This window comes from Notolepis coatsorum (genome assembly GCF_963971535.1).
Source record: "Notolepis coatsorum genome assembly, chromosome: 3".
In the NCBI taxonomy this organism is placed as follows: domain Eukaryota; kingdom Metazoa; phylum Chordata; class Actinopteri; order Aulopiformes; family Paralepididae; genus Notolepis; species Notolepis coatsorum.
The window spans coordinates 101,030,066-101,050,925 of NC_140167.1; the positions used below are offsets into that span (position 1 = coordinate 101,030,066).

Below are 20,860 nucleotides of genomic sequence, written 5' to 3' on the forward strand. Positions count from 1 at the left end.
AGGGATTCATGACTCTTATACACAAGCATTTCAGTTATCTGGTAAAGCTCAATACAGTAGTATTGTCCATTTCACAAGATACGATAAGATGATCCTTTATTAATCCCCTTGGGGGAAATGCAGGTGTCAAAGCAGCATGGGGGGGGGAATACAGAGCTTCACAGTCCTATACAATCCAGTATCTATGTACACTATAGATACAATATAAAATATAAATACAAATACAATATAAAAGTCCAGAATACAAAAAAAGTACAGTGAGTGCATGTGGATATGAGTTCTCACGTCCCGAGTTCTGACAGCGATAGTTCTGGCAGCAGGGCCGGTCATCCGAGCCCTTGGTTGTAGAGCCTTATGGCTGCCGGTATAAAGGACCGGCCCAAGCGCTTTGTGGTGTGTCGGTACATAATTGATAATGAATATCTGCAAGAGTTATAACCAGTGTTGTGCTAGTTACTGAAAAATAGTAACTCAGTTACTTTACTAGTTACTTACACCCAAAAGTAATGCGTTACTGTGAAAAGTAAGTATTTAGTTACAAGTGTTTCAAGTTCATATTTAATATTTTCGTCATGGAATTCATATTTCACCCACGGAGCCTTGTCATATGCTGCGGGAGCCATCGCAACTCTGCAACGCCACCTGGTGGCTGATCGGCGAGTTGCAACCGGAAGTGGATCTCTTGTGATACCGGTGCGTCTCCCTGTTCCGTCCGGCCACTCGTTTATCGTCCCTGGACTCGAGACACACACCGTGGATATAAACATTAACATTACATATCTCTTGTTGTTGAATTAAACCAACATGCATACTTTTGACAATAAATAAAATAAGAATTGGTTCTTACTTGCTTGCCTGGGTAAATAAAGGTTAAATAAATGTAAAAAAAAAAAAAAAAAATTTTTTTTTTTTTTTACCGATACCGATATTTTCCGATATCACATTTTACTGCCGATATCGGCCGATAATATCGGTCGGCCGATAATATCGGACATCCCTACTCTCAACATATCATGTCTCTATGCAAGGATGAACAAACTCTGCCCCCACAAATACACAACGTTGTCGAGGGGAAAACCACACTTACTTCTGCACAGGGAACAAAATTAACTTTTTGACATACCAGCCCATTTGGCTGGTAGATTTGAAAAACTACCAGCCAGCCAAAAATTATAAATAGCTTTTTAGTATATCGCCATGTGTTATTATTACTATATAATACTCTCGTATGCTATTTTCAATTAATATCATAAACAACATAAGGAATATTAGCATAATTTTGAGTGGACTGAAGGAATGAGTCAGCGTTAATAGTTTTAAATGCAAATAATTTATTGAAACATAGAAGTGGGGTGGGACACACACACACACACACACTGTTTCAACTCACCACCCCCGCATCATATTGTAGTCTAGTCTGTCTTCAAACTTCCACTCCTCTCAAAACTTTTTTATATTTGAATATCAACATTATCTGTCCATCCTCAGTAATCCTCAGTTTACTATAATATACTCCTGTCCTGAGTCCTGACTAGTGACTTCATCGTCTTTCCAAATGCACGCAAACACACAGAGAAAGGGAGAGTGCCCCCCCCCCCCCCCATTTCCCTTTCCCCAGTCCACACTGTCTGCTGTTCACTGTGGCTCTGCCGCTGATCAGGATTAGCTTGTTAGCTTACGCTAACGTAACGTTCATTTCGGGTGATGTGGGCATAAAGGAATGGCGACGATGCAACGCATGTTAGATGCACCACAGACTTATTTCGGCTCGCAAAATAGGCGCACTGCTGTGTAGCCCCGCTCGGCTTTAATGCGAGCAGAAGCATGGACTGGGGGCGGATATGACTCGCGGAGTTACCATGGGTTTTTTCAAAATAAGAGTATCATATGAACCTAACGTTGCTAGCTGACGGAGCCATAGATATTATAGCTGGAGCTGCGCTTAGGCGGAAATGAGACCCGCACAGGATTTTCAAAATAAGAGTATCGATATGAACTACACGCCAGGTGGCGGGCAGACCTCTCATTGTTAGTCGCCAAACCTTAAATCTGCCCGCCATTGGCGGTTGGCGGGTACTTATTTTGTTCCCTGCTTCTGCACCCACGGTGAAGTCTTAAACATCACATGCACAAACTGATAGATGTAATAGAAATTACGAGGAAGCCTAGCCAGTGTCGGCGCCATGGGGGGGGCATTTGCGGGCCATGCCCCCCCAGATGACGCACTGTGCCCCTCCAAAACGTCATAGGCAATTATTATAAAAAAATTTAATAATTAAACATTTAATTCTTTTTATTATAGTAAAAGTCTGATGTTTTCCTTTATAAATAGGCTATTTGGCCTATTATTAAACGAAATTAAACAAAAAAAAGTCTTAAAAGAAGTGTATGTTTGATCGCACGTAGCCCCTTTCGTGACTGATGCACCGAGTGGATCCACAGTCACTTGCTCCTCAATAGGAAACCAACCTGGATTTACCCTGAAGGACTGGTTCTGGTCGAACGGTTCGTTATACAAGTATCACAGAGAAATTTCAAAGATACTCACAGTTGCACGAGGGTCTTGGACAGAGATACGGGAGGGTTAGAAAGCTCTGCGTTGCTAATAAACATTTTAAATATCTTTTATAAACTGGTCAAAACGGCATTATTTCCAGCGTTGGGTGCATGATGCGCTGTGATCACAGCGCAGACGCAGCAGGCAGCCAAATACGGAAATAATGCCGTTTTGACCAGTGTTGATCCCAGTTTATAAAAAACAGCAAACAGTCTCGCCCCCCTCTCCAATCTTATTTCGTTGCATGACTTGCGTGTAGTTATTGATTATTATATGCAAGGGGAGGGGGTGGGCGGTGGGGGTCAATCGGAGATCGGGTTTAGAGTTAGAGAGTTGCGTAGTGGTTGTAAGAGGATCCATGGACCTGCCCCGCTGTACAGTACTGGCTGGCACAGACATAACCAGGCAGACAGTGAGTAATGTGTTCTCAACCAGGAGCACCGTTAACAGTTACTTTCACTTATTAATGAATGGAAAGCCCAGCCTCTGGCTTATTTCATACTGTTCAATTTGTGTGTGTGTGTGTGCGCAAGACGCGAGTTGATTGATTGATTGAAAACTTTATTAACAGATTGCAGAATGGGTACAATACAGTACAGTGTGTTTGTTGTGACGTGAGAGAGAAAGAAAGAGAGAGAGAGAGAGAGAGAGAGAGACTGTCTTATCTCTTATGCGCACTCATGTTTTGAAATGCATGTTGGTTTGCGGGAAATTCGTTTTCTGAAGCCTATATTTTATGCCCCCCCGAAATTACCATATGCCCCCCCCGTTAAATTCGCTCTGGCGCCGACTCTGAGCCTAGCTTAGCATCATTCACTGGTAGTAGGTGTGCCAGTGTAGCCTAGTTCCCAACAGTCATGAAATATACAACTCCAAAACGTTCCTGTAAACATGTTGTGACCTGTGTATTTACCACATGGAGAAATAAAAAAATTATTAGACATTTTCGTTTTCTAAGCAGATATATACTCTGAACTACAGGAGTTTTTGGAGTTGTATTTGGAGTGTATTTCGTGACTGTTGGGAACTAGGCTACACTGGCACACCTACTTCCAGTGAATGACGCTAAGCTAGGCTAACAGTGCGGCTGTTCCCTAAGCCTAATGCAATGCATGCACAGAGAAGAAAAGGGTCTGTATCTGCTCGTCTAACTCCAGGGTAGATGGCAAATAATCTAATTTCCCAAAAAGTTGGCGTGTTCCTTTAAGTAAAACTACTAAAAACTGTATGATTACCATGTTGAATACTGTAGATGTTTACACCTTTCCTTTCTTCTCCCCCCCCCTCTCTCTCTTTTCCTCCATCTCTCTTCTCGTCTCTGCCTCGTGTCTCTCAGGTAAGAAGAACAAACTGCGTGTCTACTACCTCTCCTGGCTGAGGAACAAGATCCTCCACAACGACCCCGAGGTGGAGAAGAAGCAGGGTTGGACCACCGTAGGGGATCTGGAGGGCTGCGTCCACTATAAAGTCGGTACGTCAAACCAAGCCCCAACTTAATCACATTACATGTCCCACAATGGGGGCGACAGTGGATCAGGAGGTAGAGTGGTTCGTCTGGTAATCAGAAGGTTGGAAGTGTCCTTGAGCGAGACACTTAACTCCAAACTGCTCCCGATGAGCAGGTCGGCACCTTGCGTTGGTTTGTCTTTGCCGTCGGTGTGTGAATGTGTGAGTGAATGGATGAATGTGCGGCATAAGTCGTAAAGCGCTTTAGATAAAAGCATTATATAAACGCAGTCCATTTACCAATGAAACAACAACCCCTGATTTAAACCTCAATCAAGATGAGGAAAAACTCTCAGAATAAGCGCGAAATAAAGGGAATGGTAATTGAACAGAAGGGCAATTCAATGAATTGTTGGGTCATTATGTTCCTTTTAGCGAGGAACATGGAATGTTTAATCTATAACAACGCAACATTCCTACACTTTTTGTGTCCACTTGTTGACCTCCAGTACCTCAGAGTATCATGTACAACAGGGGTCTTCAATTAAGTTTGGCCGAGGGCCACATTTCTTCCAAGCCATTGTATGGGGGGCCGGGAACAAAAACAATGGCTAATTTAATATATTGATAGTGAAAAGATTTTAACTCTGTGACTAACCACCTTATAACTAAGACATACATTTGTGGCAGAGGCAGAGAATGGACAAAATAAACTAGCTGCATAGGTGGCATAATAAACTGTAAACGACATACACATTTGCACTGAACATTATACCTTTGTCTTTTTGCCATTTTATTATAAAACCAGAGACAAGCGCCTCTCTCTTATCGGTCTATCTTACATTACGCACAACCAGCCCGTCTATCTGACGGCCCTTTCTGTGGAGCGCACTGGACTATTGAGAAACAATAGGAATCTTCCATTGGTTCTCCCAGTCCACGTGACCATTTCTAGCATTTCCATTGGCTATAGTAACAGACATAGATGATAAATGGATAGATACAGCGGATTAGATGCAGTCCAGAGAAAACAACCAATCTAGATATTTCAAGATTCTATGCTTTACATCTGCATCTGAGAGATGCACCATTTTTTTTATGACAATCGATACAATAAAGCAAGTCTGTATCACAAACAAATCCAAAGATATTTAATGTTTTACAAAACATGTCTAGTGTTGCGCCCGGCTTTAGAGGGTTAAAAGCCTAATTGTATTTTTTATTTAGTTAATAAATGTCTTCCTTATATACCTAATGTAGCGCATCTTCTTGAAGCAGATTCAGCTTTTTTTGCTCTGATTTGACTTCAGTTTAATTGCATTGTTACTGTTCACATGTGTGGTGCCATCAGTCATATAAGTAAAGATAAAGTTTGAATGACTTACTGAACTGGTGTTTTAATTCCACACCACACTGCTTGTTTGTTATTTCAGCACCAGGCGCTGTCCACCGACTTTTTTCATGTTGAGCAAGTGCTACATTGTACCTCGCTGCCTACCTGTTATTCACTCTCAACATGGATAAAACAAAGTATAATAAGCATTCTTTAGGTGGTGGTAGTTTCTCTATTTGGACGTTATAGCTAACATATAGCCTAGCCTAGTTACACTTTTTTTTTTTTTTTTTTTTTTTTTTTTATAATCAGAGGGGCCAGATATTATTGCTGGCGGGCCAATTTCAGCCCGCGGGCCGCCTCTTGCCGACCCCTGATGTACAACATCCTCCTTGGTATGGTCCCAGCATGGTAATTCTAGAGGAGCACTATTGCCAACAGCAGGGAGGGAATGAGTGTACAAAATCAGGGTCAATAACTTAGTGGGTTCTGGGGAACAAAAGAATGATGAATATATTATATATTGAATATTATATCAAATATATGGTATAATTGTCTCAGTAGTTGTGTATAATTGTCTCAGTAGTTGTGTATAATTGTCTCAGTAGTTTAGTAGAATTGTCTCAGTAGTTTGGTAGAATTGTCCTCAGTAGTTTGGTAGAATTGTCCTCAGTAGTTTAGTAGAATTGTCCTCAGTAGTTTGGTAGAATTGTCCTCTGTAGTTTGGTAGAATTGTCATCAGTAGTTTAGTAGAATTGTCCTCAGTATTTTGGTAGAATTATCCTCAGTAGTTTGGTAGCATTGTCCTCAGTAGTTTGGTAGCATTGTCCTCAGTAGTTTGGTAGCATTGTCCTCAGTAGTTTGGTAGCATTGTCCTCTCAGTAGTTTGGTAGAATTGTCCTCAGTAGTTTGGTAGAATTGACCTCAGTAGTTTGGTAGCATTGTCCTCAGTAGTTTGGTAGAATTGTCCTCAGTAGTTTGGTAGAATTGTCCTCAGTAGTTTGGTAGCATTGTCCTCTCAGTAGTTTGGTAGAATTGACCTCAGTCGTTTAGTAGAATTGTCCTCAGTAGTTTAGTAGAATTGTCCTCAGTAGTTTGGTAGAATTGTCCACAGTAGTTTAGTAGAATTGTCCTCAGTAGTTTGGTAGAATTGTCCTCAGTCGTTTGGTAGAATTGTCCTCAGTAGTTTAGTAGAATTGTCCTCAGTAGTTTGGTAGAATTGTCCTCAGTAGCTTGGTAGAATTGTCCTCAGTAGTTTAGTAGAATTGTCCTCAGTAGTTTGGTAGAATTGTCCTCAGTAGTTTGGTAGCATTGTCCTCAGTAGTTTGGTAGCATTGTCCTCAGTAGTTTGGTAGCATTGTCCTCTCAGTAGTTTGGTAGAATTGTCCTCAGTAGTTTGGTAGAATTGACCTCAGTAGTTTGGTAGCATTGTCCTCAGTAGCTTGGTAGAATTCTCCTCAGTAGTTTAGTAGAATTGACCTCAGTAGTTTAGTAGAATTGTCCTCAGTAGTTTGGTAGAATTGTCCTCAGTAGCTTGGTAGAATTCTCCTCAGTAGTTTAGTAGAATTGACCTCAGTAGTTTAGTAGAATTGTCCTCAGTAGTTTGGTAGAATTGTCCTCAGTAGTTTAGTAGAATTGTCCTCAGTAGTTTGGTAGAATTGTCCTCAGTAGTTTGGTAGAATTGTCCTCAGTAGTTTAGTAGAATTATCGTCAGTAGTTTAGTAGAATTGTCCTCAGTAGTTTGGTAGAATTGTTTCAGTAGTTTAGTAGAATTGTTTCAGTAGTTTAGTAGAATTGTCCTCAGTAGTTTAGTAGAATTGTCCTCTGTAGTTTAGTAGAATTGTCCTCAGTAGTTTAGTAGAATTGTCCTCAGTAGTTTAGTAGAATTGTCCTCTGTAGTTTAGTAGAATTGTCCTCAGTAGTTTGGTAGAATTGTCCTCAGTAGTTTAGTAGAATTGTCCTCAGTAGTTTAGTAGAATTGTCCTCAGTAGTTTGGTAGAATTGTCCTCAGTAGTTTGGTAGAATTGTCCTCAGTAGTTTAGTAGAATTATCGTCAGTAGTTTAGTAGAATTGTCCTCAGTAGTTTGGTAGAATTGTTTCAGTAGTTTAGTAGAATTGTTTCAGTAGTTTAGTAGAATTGTCCTCGGTAGTTTAGTAGAATTGTCCTCTGTAGTTTAGTAGAATTGTCCTCAGTAGTTTAGTAGAATTGTCCTCAGTAGTTTAGTAGAATTGTCCTCTGTAGTTTAGTAGAATTGTCCTCAGTAGTTTAGTAGAATTGTCCTCAGTAGTTTAGTAGAATTGTCCTCTGTAGTTTAGTAGAATTGTCCTATCTTGATACAGGGCACTGTGGACAAGGTTATTCTGATAACCTATTTACACAGCGGGTATTATTTTTGTCACAAGGTCAGAACATTCTCTCTGGAATGGATGTCAAGGCAGCAGGGAATAAATAATTGGTTCATCTGGTGAAACATGGGAATCGTCTGTTGCCACAGACGTGAAGAGTCCTGGATGTTCGGTGTCCTTCAACGTCACACTCATCACCGCCATCAATCATAATACAATCATGGTCATTGATTTAGAAAAGTGCCAAGCTGTACAAACTTAACCTTTATTTAACCAGGCAGGTTAATTAACAACTAATTATTATTTACAATGATGGCCTGGCGAGAGGACAAAAGGACGTCTCGAAGGTTAACGGGGAAAGGGGACAAAAATAAAATAGATTAAAAATTGTATTAAATAAATTGATAAATAAACCAAAAACAACAATCCAGATAAGACTATTGGACACATACAATACATATGTCACAGAGGTAAGGGAAATAATTCAAACACACACCAAACAAACTGCAGGTGTGTGTGTGTAAACATTAACAATAGGGATGCCCCGATCAATCGGCCAGCGATCGGTATCGGCCGATATTCAGTATAAATATGAGATCGGTGAATTCCGATAATGCTTTATTTTCGCAGATCGTGAAAACCGATCGAAAAACATGATCCAATTCTCAGCGGAGTTCTCACTCGCTGACTTCTCTCTCAGGCACACTGCTGCTGCAGCGCACTGCCCCTCCCCCTCCCAGACCCACTGCCCCTCCCCCTCCCAGACCCACTGCCCCTCCCCCTCCCAGACCCATGTCAACAGAGGCTCCGGCAATAGTCTTCTAGTGCATGAGCAGCTCCGTGAGCTAGGTAGCTAACGTTAGCTCACGTTAGCTCACTGTTTAAACGAAATGACCCAGTAAACTAAATAGTTCACTTTAGTTTAATACATGATGCGTTGTCGAGGGCGGCTAAGTGTCGCGGTGGGCAAGTCGCTCGCCACTAGTGCAGGAGATGCTGGGTTGCTACCAGCTTGGCTGGTCGTTCATACTAACACAATTGGCAGTGTTAGGGGTGGGAAAGCTGGTGGGTGGGTCCTGGTCGTTGTAAACAGCGACTCCTACAGTTCGGTCGGGGGCGCCTGCTCAGTGAGGAAAGGATCTAAGGGGGGTAGTGTGATCCTTCCACACGGTACACCCTCTCAGTGAGAGTTTGCGCTGCCAGGTGAAAAGAAGCGGTTGATTGGCTACACATGTGTCGGAGGAAGCACGTGATAGCCTCCACTCTCCCAGACCGACCGTAGGGGGTAGGTGCGCGGCGACCAGGAAGGGGATTGGGAATTGGCATAACGACTAACATTGGGATGGGAGAAAAACGGAGGAAAAAGGAGGGGGGGGGGGGGGGGGGGAGATTACAAAAAAATTATAAAAAATACATGATGCGTTGTCTAACGTTATCTAGCTGGCTAGCTACTGATAGCTCCTGATATCAACAAGCTCCGGCAATAGTCTAGTGCATGAGACCTCTGTTAGCTAGGTAGCCAACGTTAGCTCACTGTTTAAACAAAATGACCCAGTAAACTAAATAGTTCACTTTAGTTTAATACATGATGCGTTGTCTAACGGTATCTAGCCGGCTAGCAGTAGCTACAGATAGCTCCTGATATCAATGTCTTATAAAACATAATTGACATCATTCTTTTTTGCAGCTGTTGGGCTAATTAGCTATCGTGCTCCATAACTGAACCCGTTAGTCAAGTTGAACACTCTGACTGGGGACGCTGAGGGCATGCTGTGTGATTTGACCAAAGCAGAGTATACACACAGACAGTGGAGCTGTTTGCAGATAGCGAGCATTTTGACTTGTTGCGTGGTGGCGATGTCTCGCAGATAATACAACTACAAGTATAATTATATAATATATATATTTTATTTAAAAAAAATTATATAGGTCCTTGTGGAAAGTACATGAAGCATTTGCAAAAGGTTCCGGCAAGATGTGTGAAATAAAGTCCCAGAGAATCTGTCTGCTCTGGTGTGACTGTCTGCTCTGACTCTGTCTGCTCTGGTGTGACTGTCTGCTCTGACTCTGTCTGCTCTGGTGTGACTGTCTGCTCTGACTCTGTCTGCTCTGGTGTGACTGTCTGCTCTGACTCTGTCTGCTCTGGTGTGACTGTCTGCTCTGACTCTGTCTGCTCTGGTGTGACTGTCTGCTCTGACTGCACTATGAATTGAAAATGGGGGACCCTGATGTAAACAAGACAAACGTCTTTCTCTGGTCTGCATCCCCTTAACAATTGTGTGCATTGAGCCGTACTGTATTGTACCCATTCTGTAATCTGTTAAATAAAGTTTTCATTCATTCATTCATTCATTCACTCTGTCTGCTCTGGTGTGACTCTTGTCTGCTCTGACTCTGTCTGCTCTGACTCTGACTGTCTGCTCTGACTGTCTGCTCTGGTGTGACTCTGTCTGCTCTGGTGTGACTCTGTCTGCTCTGGTGTGACTCTGTCTGCTCTGACTCTGTCTGCTCTGACTGTCTGCTCTGACTGTCTGCTCTGGTGTGACTCTGTCTGCTCTGACTCTATCTGCTCTGACTATCTGCTCTGACTGTCTGCTCTGGTGTGACTCTGTCTGCTCTGACTCTATCTGCTCTGACTATCTGCTCTGACTGCTCTGACTCTGTCTGCTCTGGTGTGACTCTGTCTGCTCTGACTATATCTGCTCTGACTATCTGCTCTGACTGCTCTGACTCTGTCTGCTCTGGTGTGACTCTGACTGCTCTGGCTCTGTCTGCTCTGACTCTGTCTGCTCTGGTATGACTCTGTCTGCTCTGACTCTATCTGCTCTGGTGTGACTCTTGTCTGCTCTGACTCTGTCTGCTCTGACTCTGTCTGCTCTGGTATGACTCTGTCTGCTCTGACTCTGACTGCTCTGACTCTGTCTGCTCTGGTGTGACTCTGTCTGCTCTGACTCTATCTGCTCTGACTATCTGCTCTGACTGCTCTGACTCTGTCTGCTCTGGTGTGACTCTGTATGCTCTGACTCTATCTGCTCTGACTCTGACTGCTCTGGCTCTGTCTGCTCTGACTCTGTCTGCTCTGGTATGACTCTGTCTGCTCTGACTCTATCTGCTCTGGTGTGACTCTTGTCTGCTCTGACTCTGTCTGCTCTGACTCTGTCTGCTCTGGTATGACTGTCTGCTCTGACTCTGACTGCTCTGACTCTGTCTGCTCTGGTGTGACTCTGAGCCATTAACTGAACATATCTGCCAACTATTGATTTTGGTTTAATTTTATTTCAGACCTGAAACTACAGTATCTGGACCCTAAAAATATTGACACTATGTTAGGTGAATGCTCAATGTTGACTCTTTTAACACTTTGGCGACCGCTGGGCTGCGTCTAATATAGTGGTTGAGGACCAGGGTTTGTCAACAGACCGGTGTCTTTTTGTACAACTATATCTATACTTTATAGTATTGCTATCTGTCCATTCACATTGTCAATTGAGTTCATAAACCGTCCCTTCAAAATGGCTTAAAGAAAAAAAAATGCACCGATAGGTTGTCATTTTATAGCGTCGTGAATATGAGCAATATAGCAGATTTTGTCTCATATATTTTCTGGGAGGCTAGATAAATGGCTAATAGCTGCTAACGTTATATTCAACGGCATTTCTGTTTTAGATATGCTAAAGAAATAACTCAAACTGCATATCATCGGGGCTGTCCCAAAGCATGTATGGATGAAAGGGGGGGCGGGGGACGTCGTTTAGTATTATTGATTACTAGGGATGTCCGATATTATCGGCCTACCGGAATTATCGGTTTACCGGAAAATATCGGTATCGCAAGCAAGTAAGAACAAATTCTGATTTTATTTATTGTCAAAAGTATGCATATGTGTTTTATAGTGGATTTCTACTGTAAAGGTTTGTATGTCATGTCAAAAAAAAATGTAATAAAAAAACATTTGTTCAAAAAAAAAAGTATGCATAATGTTGTGTTAATTCCACAACAAGAGATATGTAATGTTAATTACCTGAAATTATAAAAAAAAAATTGGGGGGGGAATCCCTGCATATATTGGTATCGGTTGATATCGGTTGATATCGGTATCGGAAATTAAGAGTTGGACAATATCGGTGTATCGTATCGGTAAAAAAAAGCCAATATCGAGCATCCCTATTGATTACCAATAACAGTGTCCGTGTAACTAGCCACATTCACTGATCGGCTGCTTGCGTTTCACAGCAAGCTCCGATCCGGCTGTAATTTAGGTGAATAAGGTCTTACCGTGAGCCCGTGGGATACCCCCGGGCATTTCCCCGTTATCGATCGGCATCTGGTAGATCGAGATGTCCATTGGCTGATGATAAATCCCATTATTCCATGGTGAAATCTGCGATTCGAAACGTAATCCACAGTACATTGTGTTGGTTCAGGATCCGGCTACAATGAAACTGAAACTGAATGGGAAAAAAAAAAGTTTTCCATTCGCCCACAAGGCATACTGCAGTGGAGCGATTGCGCCCCTAAGAGGATCTGGCCGGTATTGCATGTTCTCTATTTCACAGACGAGGGTAGATCTGCAGAGCCGGTCGTGGGGACCTTGAGCCGGTTATTAAAATGCAATAACAACAATAACAAATGCCACGGCTATATACGTGCCTCTGGTCCACAACGCATGGATTTGAAACCTGTATATATACGTGGCCGGTCCCCATTGTGTTAAGTGGATGCTCAATGTTGACACTATGTTAAGTGGATGCTCTTATGTTGACCGCCCATAATGTATCCCTTTGTCATCTTGTTCCCTAGTGAAATATGAGAGGATCAAATTCTTGGTTTTGGCGCTGAAGAATTCTGTGGAGGTCTACGCCTGGGCACCAAAGCCCTACCACAAGTTCATGGCCTTCAAGGTGATACTAGTGAATACTAGTCAAGACCTCGATCTGTCAAAAAAAGTCCTCTTTTTCATTGAGAACATAATATTGTTAAATTATTACTTCGAACCTATTAATAATTTAGAAATGTAGCATTGATGGTCTTGCCCTCACGGACATTTTGAGATACTAGTTGATTAACTTACTGATTACTCTTACTAGTTATACCACTGGTCAGTATGCCTTACTGCCATAGTGTTTTTATACCTGTATCACTGTACATAATAATACTATAACACAGTACATACATCTGATTAGCACTATTACTCAGTAGTACTAATTTATATATTTTATATCCAGTTTAATCACTTGTACATTGTATATTACTACTGCACGTTACCGTTACATTTGCACTCTGGTTAGATGCCAACGTTGTACTGTACTTGTACCTTTGAATCTAATCGACTGACTGACTGACCTATTTCAGTCATTTGGTGACCTGGTGCACAAGCCCCTGCTGGTTGACCTCACTGTGGAGGAAGGTCAGAGGTTGAAGGTCATCTATGGTTCCTGCTCCGGCTTCCATGCTGTGGACGTGGACTCGGGGGCCGTCTACGACATCTACCTGCCCACACACGTAAGGATAGTCTCTCTCTCTCTCTCTCTCTCTCTCTCTCTCGCTCTCGCTCTCTCACACTCTCACTCTCACAGCGCAGACACACCAGTCGCGCGCGAAGGCAGGCGGGCGGGTGACCGACCAGCGCTTCACTTTCGCTCCCATGTTAACGGGCGTAGCTGTGCCCACCGGCCGCAAGCGGGCGCGCGACCCGCGGGGGCTGGAAGCGATCGTTTTCGCTTTGGTTGGATTCAGCGTCACGCGCATTTTCACAGAAATACACTCGATATCTGCATTATTACCACACATATAGATGTTGTTCAACCAGCTAATGTGTCTGTATCTTTCCCAATACAAATAAATCATATTACTATACTTTAGTCAGGAGTACAGTCACACTGATCATCATTCTAAAATGATAGAACACTGGAACTGGAAATCTTCAAACGGGGACTGACTTTGCAATAGACTAGGCATTTACAGCTGTTCCAATGTAAATCTGCCTTCCTCCGTGCACTCTGACCTCCGTGCACTCTGACCTCCGTGCACTCTGACATCGGACTCGGTGTGCCCGGCCAGTGCGTCCTCTCGCACGGAACCCGCGAGTGCCTGTGTGCGCGACTGGTGTGTTTGCGCTGTCACTCTCACTCTGTCTCTCCACACCACATACCTTAACACATTGGGCGCTGTGCATTGTACCCATCATTGGTTCCAGTCTGCCACCGCTGTAAGCCTATGGAGATGTTTAGCTTCTTTGCAGGGCTATAACTTTTTAAATATTATAGCTATATCGATATTACTATGGCCCATTCAACATTGGGTATCTATCGTTCCGGATGTGGGAACGTTATATTTTTTCATTCATACATTGTTGTGTTAATACCGTCGAGAATATAAGTATGTTTTTAAGCTTTTCTGCTGTAATTCCAAAAACGCGAGTTATAGGCCCTGAAGCATATGATAGATTATCGATTAGCGTTTCTTTCCTATACACGCTATATTAAAAAATTCAAATACATTATGCTTCATCATGCGTGAAGGAAAGGGGGGGGGGTCGTTTATAATTCCTTGATAGTCAGTAACGGCTTTATTTAGTATGGGTTGATACATTGTTCAGATGGATTGCCGTGAAATGAATAAACAATCGGGCTGAAAATAACGTTATATTGCTCTTACCGTTCGCAGATGAGACTGGAGGAAAAATATTCCAATTATTTGACGTGGATCTGCTAGATCCATTTCCCGTTTGTATGACGCAATAAACGCCGAAATCATATAGATTATTGCGTTTCGAAACCGATCCGATGCACTCGAGTGTTTGTCTGGACCCACGTAACAAGATATTACTGCCGGAGGGATTTCCACCAGGTGGCGGCATTGAGGCGTTGCAATATCAGACAGGGTGCAGCTGCAGTCTCACGCAGGGAGGCGGGATGAATTATGAATGCCATGGTGAAAAAATGAAATATTGATCCCAACAACGAATTATCACGTTGTTGGCGTTCAACGCATGGCGGGCAATATCGAATTATGACGTTGTTGGCGTCCAATGTGTTAAAGGGGCATTTTGACCAATTTTTAACCAGAATCCTATGTTTTTCAGATCCAGAACAATATCCAGTCCCACGCCATCATCATCCTGCCGAACACGGACGGCATCGAGCTGCTGGTGTGCTACGAGGACGAGGGCGTCTACGTCAACACCTACGGCCGCATCACCAAGGATGTTGTGCTGCAGTGGGGAGAGATGCCCACCTCAGTGGGTGAGTGTGATGGAGTTCACAGAAACCTTCCCCGTCATCACACAAATCAGAGCAGACACACGCAGTAAACACACACACACACACACACACACACACGTGTATTTATATCGTGCAGCACTGGTGCACTGCTTACTCTTCTTATAGCAGTAGTGTCAACTCAACACACACACACATATTAACTGCATTGGTTTATTGTTTTCTTTCACACAAATAATTCCTCCAACCATCCTTGTCTCTCTCTCTCTCTCTCTCTCTCTTTCTCTCTAGCCTATATCCGCTCTAACCAGATCATGGGTTGGGGAGAGAAGGCCATAGAGATCCGCTCCGTGGAGACAGGCCACCTGGACGGAGTCTTCATGCACAAGAGAGCACAGAGGCTGAAGTTCCTCTGTGAGAGAAACGACAAGGTAAACACACACACACACACTCTCTGATACTTAACTTAAACACACAGCAACATGCACCACACACACACATACATCTGCCATATCCTTGTGTGCATGTACACACACACACACCTGTCACTCAAACAAGACACACAGCAACACTTACACATGCATGCATCCACCCTGTCTCTCTCTGTCCATAGCCTGCTGTCAGTGACTTATCTGTCTCTCTCTGTCCATAGCCTGCTGTCAGTGACTTATGTCTCTCTCTGTGTTTAGCCTGCTGTCAGTGACTTATCTGTCTCTCTCTGTCTTTAGCCTGCTGTCAGTGACTTATCTGTCTCTCTCTGTGTCTTTAGCCTGCTGTCAGTGACTTATCTGTCTCTCTCTGTGTTTAGTCTGCTGTCAGTGACTTATCTGTCTCTCTCTGTCTTTAGCCTGCTGTCAGTGACTTATCTGTCTCTCTCTGTGTCTTTAGCCTGCTGTCAGTGACTTATCTGTCTCTCTCTGTGTTTAGTCTGCTGTCAGTGACTTATCTGTCTCTCTCTGTGTTTAGTCTGCTGTCAGTGACTTATCTGTCTCTCTCTGTGTTTAGCCTGCTGTCAGTGACTTATCTGTCTCTCTCTGTCTTTAGCCTGCTGTCAGTGACTTATCTGTCTCTCTCTGTGTCTTTAGCCTGCTGTCAGTGACTTATCTGTCTCTCTCTGTGTTTAGCCTGCTGTCAGTGACTTATCTGTCTCTCTCTGTTCTTAGCCTGCTGTCAGTGACTTATCTGTCTCTCTCTGTGTTTAGTCTGCTGTCAGTGACTTATCTGTCTCTCTCTGTCTTTAGTCTGCTGTCAGTGACTTATCTGTCTCTCTCTGTGTTTAGTCTGCTGTCAGTGACTTATCTGTCTCTCTCTGTGTTTAGTCTGCTGTCAGTGACTTATCTGTCTCTCTCTGTCTTTAGCCTGCTGTCAGTGACTTATCTGTCTCTCTCTGTGTTTAGTCTGCTGTCAGTGACTTATCTGTCTCTCTCTGTCCTTAGTCTGCTGTCAGTGACTTATCTGTCTCTCTCTGTGTTTAGTCTGCTGTCAGTGACTTATCTGTCTCTCTCTGTGTCTTTAGTCTGCTGTCAGTGACTTATCTGTCTCTCTCTGTGTTTAGCCTGCTGTCAGTGACTTATGTCTCTCTCTGTCTTTAGTCTGCTGTCAGTGACTTATCTGTCTCTCTCTGTGTTTAGTCTGCTGTCAGTGACTTATCTGTCTCTCTCTGTCTTTAGTCTGCTGTCACTTATCTGTCTCTCTCTGTCTTTAGCCTGCTGTCAGTGACTTATCTGTCTCTCTCTGTGTTTAGTCTGCTGTCAGTGACTTATCTGTCTCTCTCTGTCTTTAGTCTGCTGTCAGTGACTTATCTGTCTCTCTCTGTCTTTAGTCTGCTGTCAGTGACTTATCTGTCTCTCTCTGTCTTTAGTCTGCTGTCAGTGACTTATCTGTCTCTCTCTGTCTTTAGTCTGCTGTCAGTGACTTATCTGTCTCTCTCTGTGTTTAGTCTGCTGTCAGTGACTTATCTGTCTCTCTCTGTCCTTAGTCTGCTGTCAGTGACTTATCTGTCTCTCTCTGTGTCTTTAGTCTGCTGTCAGTGACTTATCTGTCTCTCTCTGTGTTTAGTCTGCTGTCAGTGACTTATGTCTCTCTCTGTCTTTAGCCTGCTGTCAGTGACTTATCTGTCTCTCTCTGTGTTTAGCCTGCTGTCAGTGACTTATGTCTCTCTCTGTCTTTAGTCTGCTGTCAGTGACTTATCTGTCTCTCTCTGTGTTTAGTCTGCTGTCAGTGACTTATCTGTCTCTCTCTGTCTTTAGTCTGCTGTCACTTATCTGTCTCTCTCTGTCTTTAGCCTGCTGTCAGTGACTTATCTGTCTCTCTCTGTGTTTAGTCTGCTGTCAGTGACTTATCTGTCTCTCTCTGTCTTTAGTCTGCTGTCAGTGACTTATCTGTCTCTCTCTGTCTTTAGTCTGCTGTCAGTGACTTATCTGTCTCTCTCTGTCTTTAGTCTGCTGTCAGTGACTTATCTGTCTCTCTCTGTCTTTAGTCTGCTGTCAGTGACTTATCTGTCTCTCTCTGTGTTTAGTCTGCTGTCAGTGACTTATGTCTCTCTCTGTCTTTAGCCTGCTGTCAGTGACTTATCTGTCTCTCTCTGTGTTTAGCCTGCTGTCAGTGACTTATCTGTCTCTCTCTGTCTTTAGCCTGCTGTCAGTGACTTATCTGTCTCTCTCTGTGTTTAGCCTGCTGTCAGTGACTTATCTGTCTCTCTCTGTGTCTTTAGTCTGCTGTCAGTGACTTATCTGTCTCTCTCTGTGTTTAGCCTGCTGTCAGTGACTTATCTGTCTCTCTCTGTGTTTAGCCTGCTGTCAGTGACTTATGTCTCTCTCTGTCTTTAGTCTGCTGTCAGTGACTTATGTCTCTCTCTGTCTTTAGTCTGCTGTCAGTGACTTATCTGTCTCTCTCTGTGTTTAGTCTGCTGTCAGTGACTTATCTGTCTCTCTCTGTGTCTTTAGTCTGCTGTCAGTGACTTATCTGTCTCTCTCTGTCTTTAGCCTGCTGTCTGACTTATCTGTCTCTCTCTGTGTATTTAGCCTGCTGTCAGTGACTTATCTGTCTCTCTCTGTGTATTTAGCCTGCTGTCAGTGACTTATCTGTCTCTCTGTGTGTATTTAGCCTGCTGTCAGTGACTTATCTGTCTCTCTCTGTGTTTAGCCTGCTGTCAGTTAGTATTTTTTTAATCGGAAGCTGGTTGTTTCCACTCTCATCTATTGTCTTGTTGTCCTGTAGAAGATTTACCAAAAGTGAACGTTTCTCTGTCCTCATACTCACCCTTTGGCTGGTTGTATAGTAAAACTACTGCCACTGGTAATTAGGCCACAGTATGTGTCATTGCTTTGGTATTAGTTTTCTTCTTCTTTGGTTAGCAGGGCAGTTCTCAGCAAAAGGAGGGAAGTATTGGTTTCAATGGTTTTTATCTTTGTGTTTCCCAAATGTTTTGGTAATGTGTCTGTGTAATGTTCTGCCCCTAAAAACAAGACTGCAAAATTATTAATGCAAAACCGGTGGGGTTTCAGACGGGTTGATATTTCTCTGTACTGTTAACTTGTGTTTTGATATTTAGTTCCCATTCAAATCATTTCTTGTTTTGCTTTGTTTTGCTTTGTTTTAGGGTCACATGTGGTTGGGATTAGGGGTAGGTTTGTCCAACTTTTTTTATCTGTTCAAAAAAAAAGATATGCTTGCCTTGTGAAAATTTTAAAAATGTTTGTCTAAAGAAGTTTTGTCACCAAAATGACTTTTTTTCTTAGTATATGAACTGGTATGACTGAATCTTTGAATGTGTGTTATGCATAAAAAAAACTAGTGGCGTTAATAGGGATTTGCGTTAAGGCGTTGACAGCCCTAATATCTATATACATTTGTGAATAAAAGTGCCTCTGATTCTGAATGAGTATATTAGTATATTAAATAGGTATTTTTGTGTTTCCCTCCAGGTGTTCTTTGCCTCTGTGCGGTCTGGAGGTTCCAGTCAGGTGTACTTTATGACCCTGGGCCGTACCAACCTGCTCAGCTGGTAAGAGGCGCCCGGCCCGCTCGCTACACTGGATCCCCAGCCCACCGTCTTTTTCAACGTTCAGTCAAATGGACGGCAGAAAGCCAACCAACCCTCCGAACAGACTATGACAACTTCAACCCGGAGCTCTAAAACCTGCTACAACTGAGCACGCGGGGGGGGGGGGGGGGCTGGCTGTGCCCGCAACACGACGACAGCCAGGCCAAGTCGAGTGGTAGTCGCCCCTAGCCTCGAAATACCAGATATATAACGAATTGTATAAATACAAATTAAGTTAATTGATGATGAAAGGAAGAAAAATCTATATAGTGAGATAAATAAATGTGAATACAGGAGAGGGTTTGTTTAGCCTGTTAGCCCTCTGGCTTCTTGGTGCTCATCGGTTCGTTGGGTACGTGACGGAACAGGTCGTTGCCATGCCGACGCATGACTGTCCCAACGGGCTGGAAGTCTTCTAGCTACTACTGCTACTATTTCTACTGCTTCTGCTATTCTCTGACACTGAGTATTTCAGGAGCCCCGCCCCACCCTTCCCCCCACCACTAATACTAGTATTTGGAGGGGGTTTGAGGGGTAAAGCCTACAGTATTAACGCTACAGTAGTGTATGTACAGTAAATGTATTTCTGTTTGGTCCAATGACTGCTGACCGCTGGTTAGGGGGGTTGAGGCTGTCCGTCACAGAAGAGACTGAATAAGCCAGCGGATAGGTCCCCTAGGCGGCTCAGCGGTGTCACGGTGGCGGTGGGAGAGAGGGGCCTAGGGTTTCGACCGTCAAAGTCTGGTAGTGTTTCGATGGGACTCAACTGAAGTGTGCCGTGTTTGAATATTGAGTTGTAAGGAACAGCTGTTTAAATGGAGGGGGGGGGGGGGGGGGGGGGCACAGTCAATTCAAGAGAGATCTTCAACCAGATGGATTTCAGAATAGTATTTTTTTTAATTATTATTATTACCTAAAGATTTACGTGTAACGATGTGGAGTTAAACATGTCTTTTAACTTGTTTTTAAAGATTTACACACACATTACTCATGGTCCATGGTTTGCTTGCTTTTACTCCAAACGCCACGGGACTAGTGAGATGTTTTCTGTTTCTGGAGAAGTGTAGCAGATAGTGACGCGGGGTGCGGACGGTCCACAACATAATGGTGTCCATGTATAATAAAAGCTGATTTAATCTCAAGGGTAGCGTCGGTGGGTCACGTTTTGTCTCTTTCCTTTTGCGGTCAAACATGGCTGAACGAACTCTGCTTGTGCCAGTCAGCCGAGCGTCCAGAGCTCTGAGGAAGTACAGTAGTTTCCCACCTCGAGCGGGAACAGAGCGGAAAGGAACCCAACCTGAGCATGACACGAGAGCAAAATGGCCATCATGTGAATATGGTCAATAGTTGTAATATAACAGGAATATAAAAACATGTATGTATGTGTGTGGTTGCAAATGGGCCAACAGGCAGGAGAGAGCTGGCGTAGGTCAGTGATGTACGTTTTAGTAGCAGGAAGGTAACATAACGGTCAACGGTCTTCTCACTAGTCAACAGAGAATCCGGATATCTCAAAATTGTTTTGTTTTGTCATTTGTATAATTTTGATTATGAATGCAATGCACTAAGTGTCAAGAATGTAGAGAGAAATATACTGTGTGGTGGTCCAAGGCATGAGACGATACATGTTTTGTTGTACCTTGTCGATGTTCAATAGCGAGTTAACATAACAGACAGAGCCTCTGCGAAAGATGTCTATTTTCTTTTTCACCCGAACAACTCTTTTCAAAGTACATTGCAGTGACTTCTTTGCAAATGTTTTAAGAAGTATGTCTTGAGCTGAAGAGAACCGCTTTTGAGTTTCTAATGTCTGGTGAGGTCTGTCCTTGTGTTGGCCTCATTCATCTCCATCAGCTGGGCCTCGGTGTTCACTTCCAAACTGGGGCTCAAGCCAGATCTCTGGCGCTCTCTCT

At 43.2% G+C, this 20,860-nt stretch overlaps 1 protein-coding gene across 7 annotated transcripts in view; it reads left to right on the top strand.

Annotated features, from left to right (window-relative positions):
* LOC311225659 (mitogen-activated protein kinase kinase kinase kinase 4-like) overlaps nucleotides 1-19,749 on the top strand; it is a 124,125-nt gene extending 104,376 nt beyond the window's left edge. For 5 of the 7 annotated variants that reach the window (XM_084311045.1, XM_084311047.1, XM_084311048.1 and 2 more), the window contains 7 exons: nucleotides 3,894-4,028; nucleotides 12,483-12,583; nucleotides 13,035-13,184; nucleotides 14,767-14,926; nucleotides 15,194-15,333; nucleotides 18,504-18,527; nucleotides 18,829-19,749. In XM_084311045.1, coding sequence (XP_084167171.1) covers nucleotides 3,894-4,028; nucleotides 12,483-12,583; nucleotides 13,035-13,184; nucleotides 14,767-14,926; nucleotides 15,194-15,333; nucleotides 18,504-18,527; nucleotides 18,829-18,912 — 794 coding nt within the window. In that variant the 3' untranslated portion in view covers nucleotides 18,913-19,749. The remainder of the gene's footprint in view (nucleotides 1-3,893; nucleotides 4,029-12,482; nucleotides 12,584-13,034; nucleotides 13,185-14,766; nucleotides 14,927-15,193; nucleotides 15,334-18,503; nucleotides 18,528-18,828) is intronic. The other 2 variants (XM_084311046.1, XM_084311051.1) reach the window with 1 other exon arrangement.
* The last annotated feature ends 1,111 nt before the right edge of the window (nucleotides 19,750-20,860 follow it).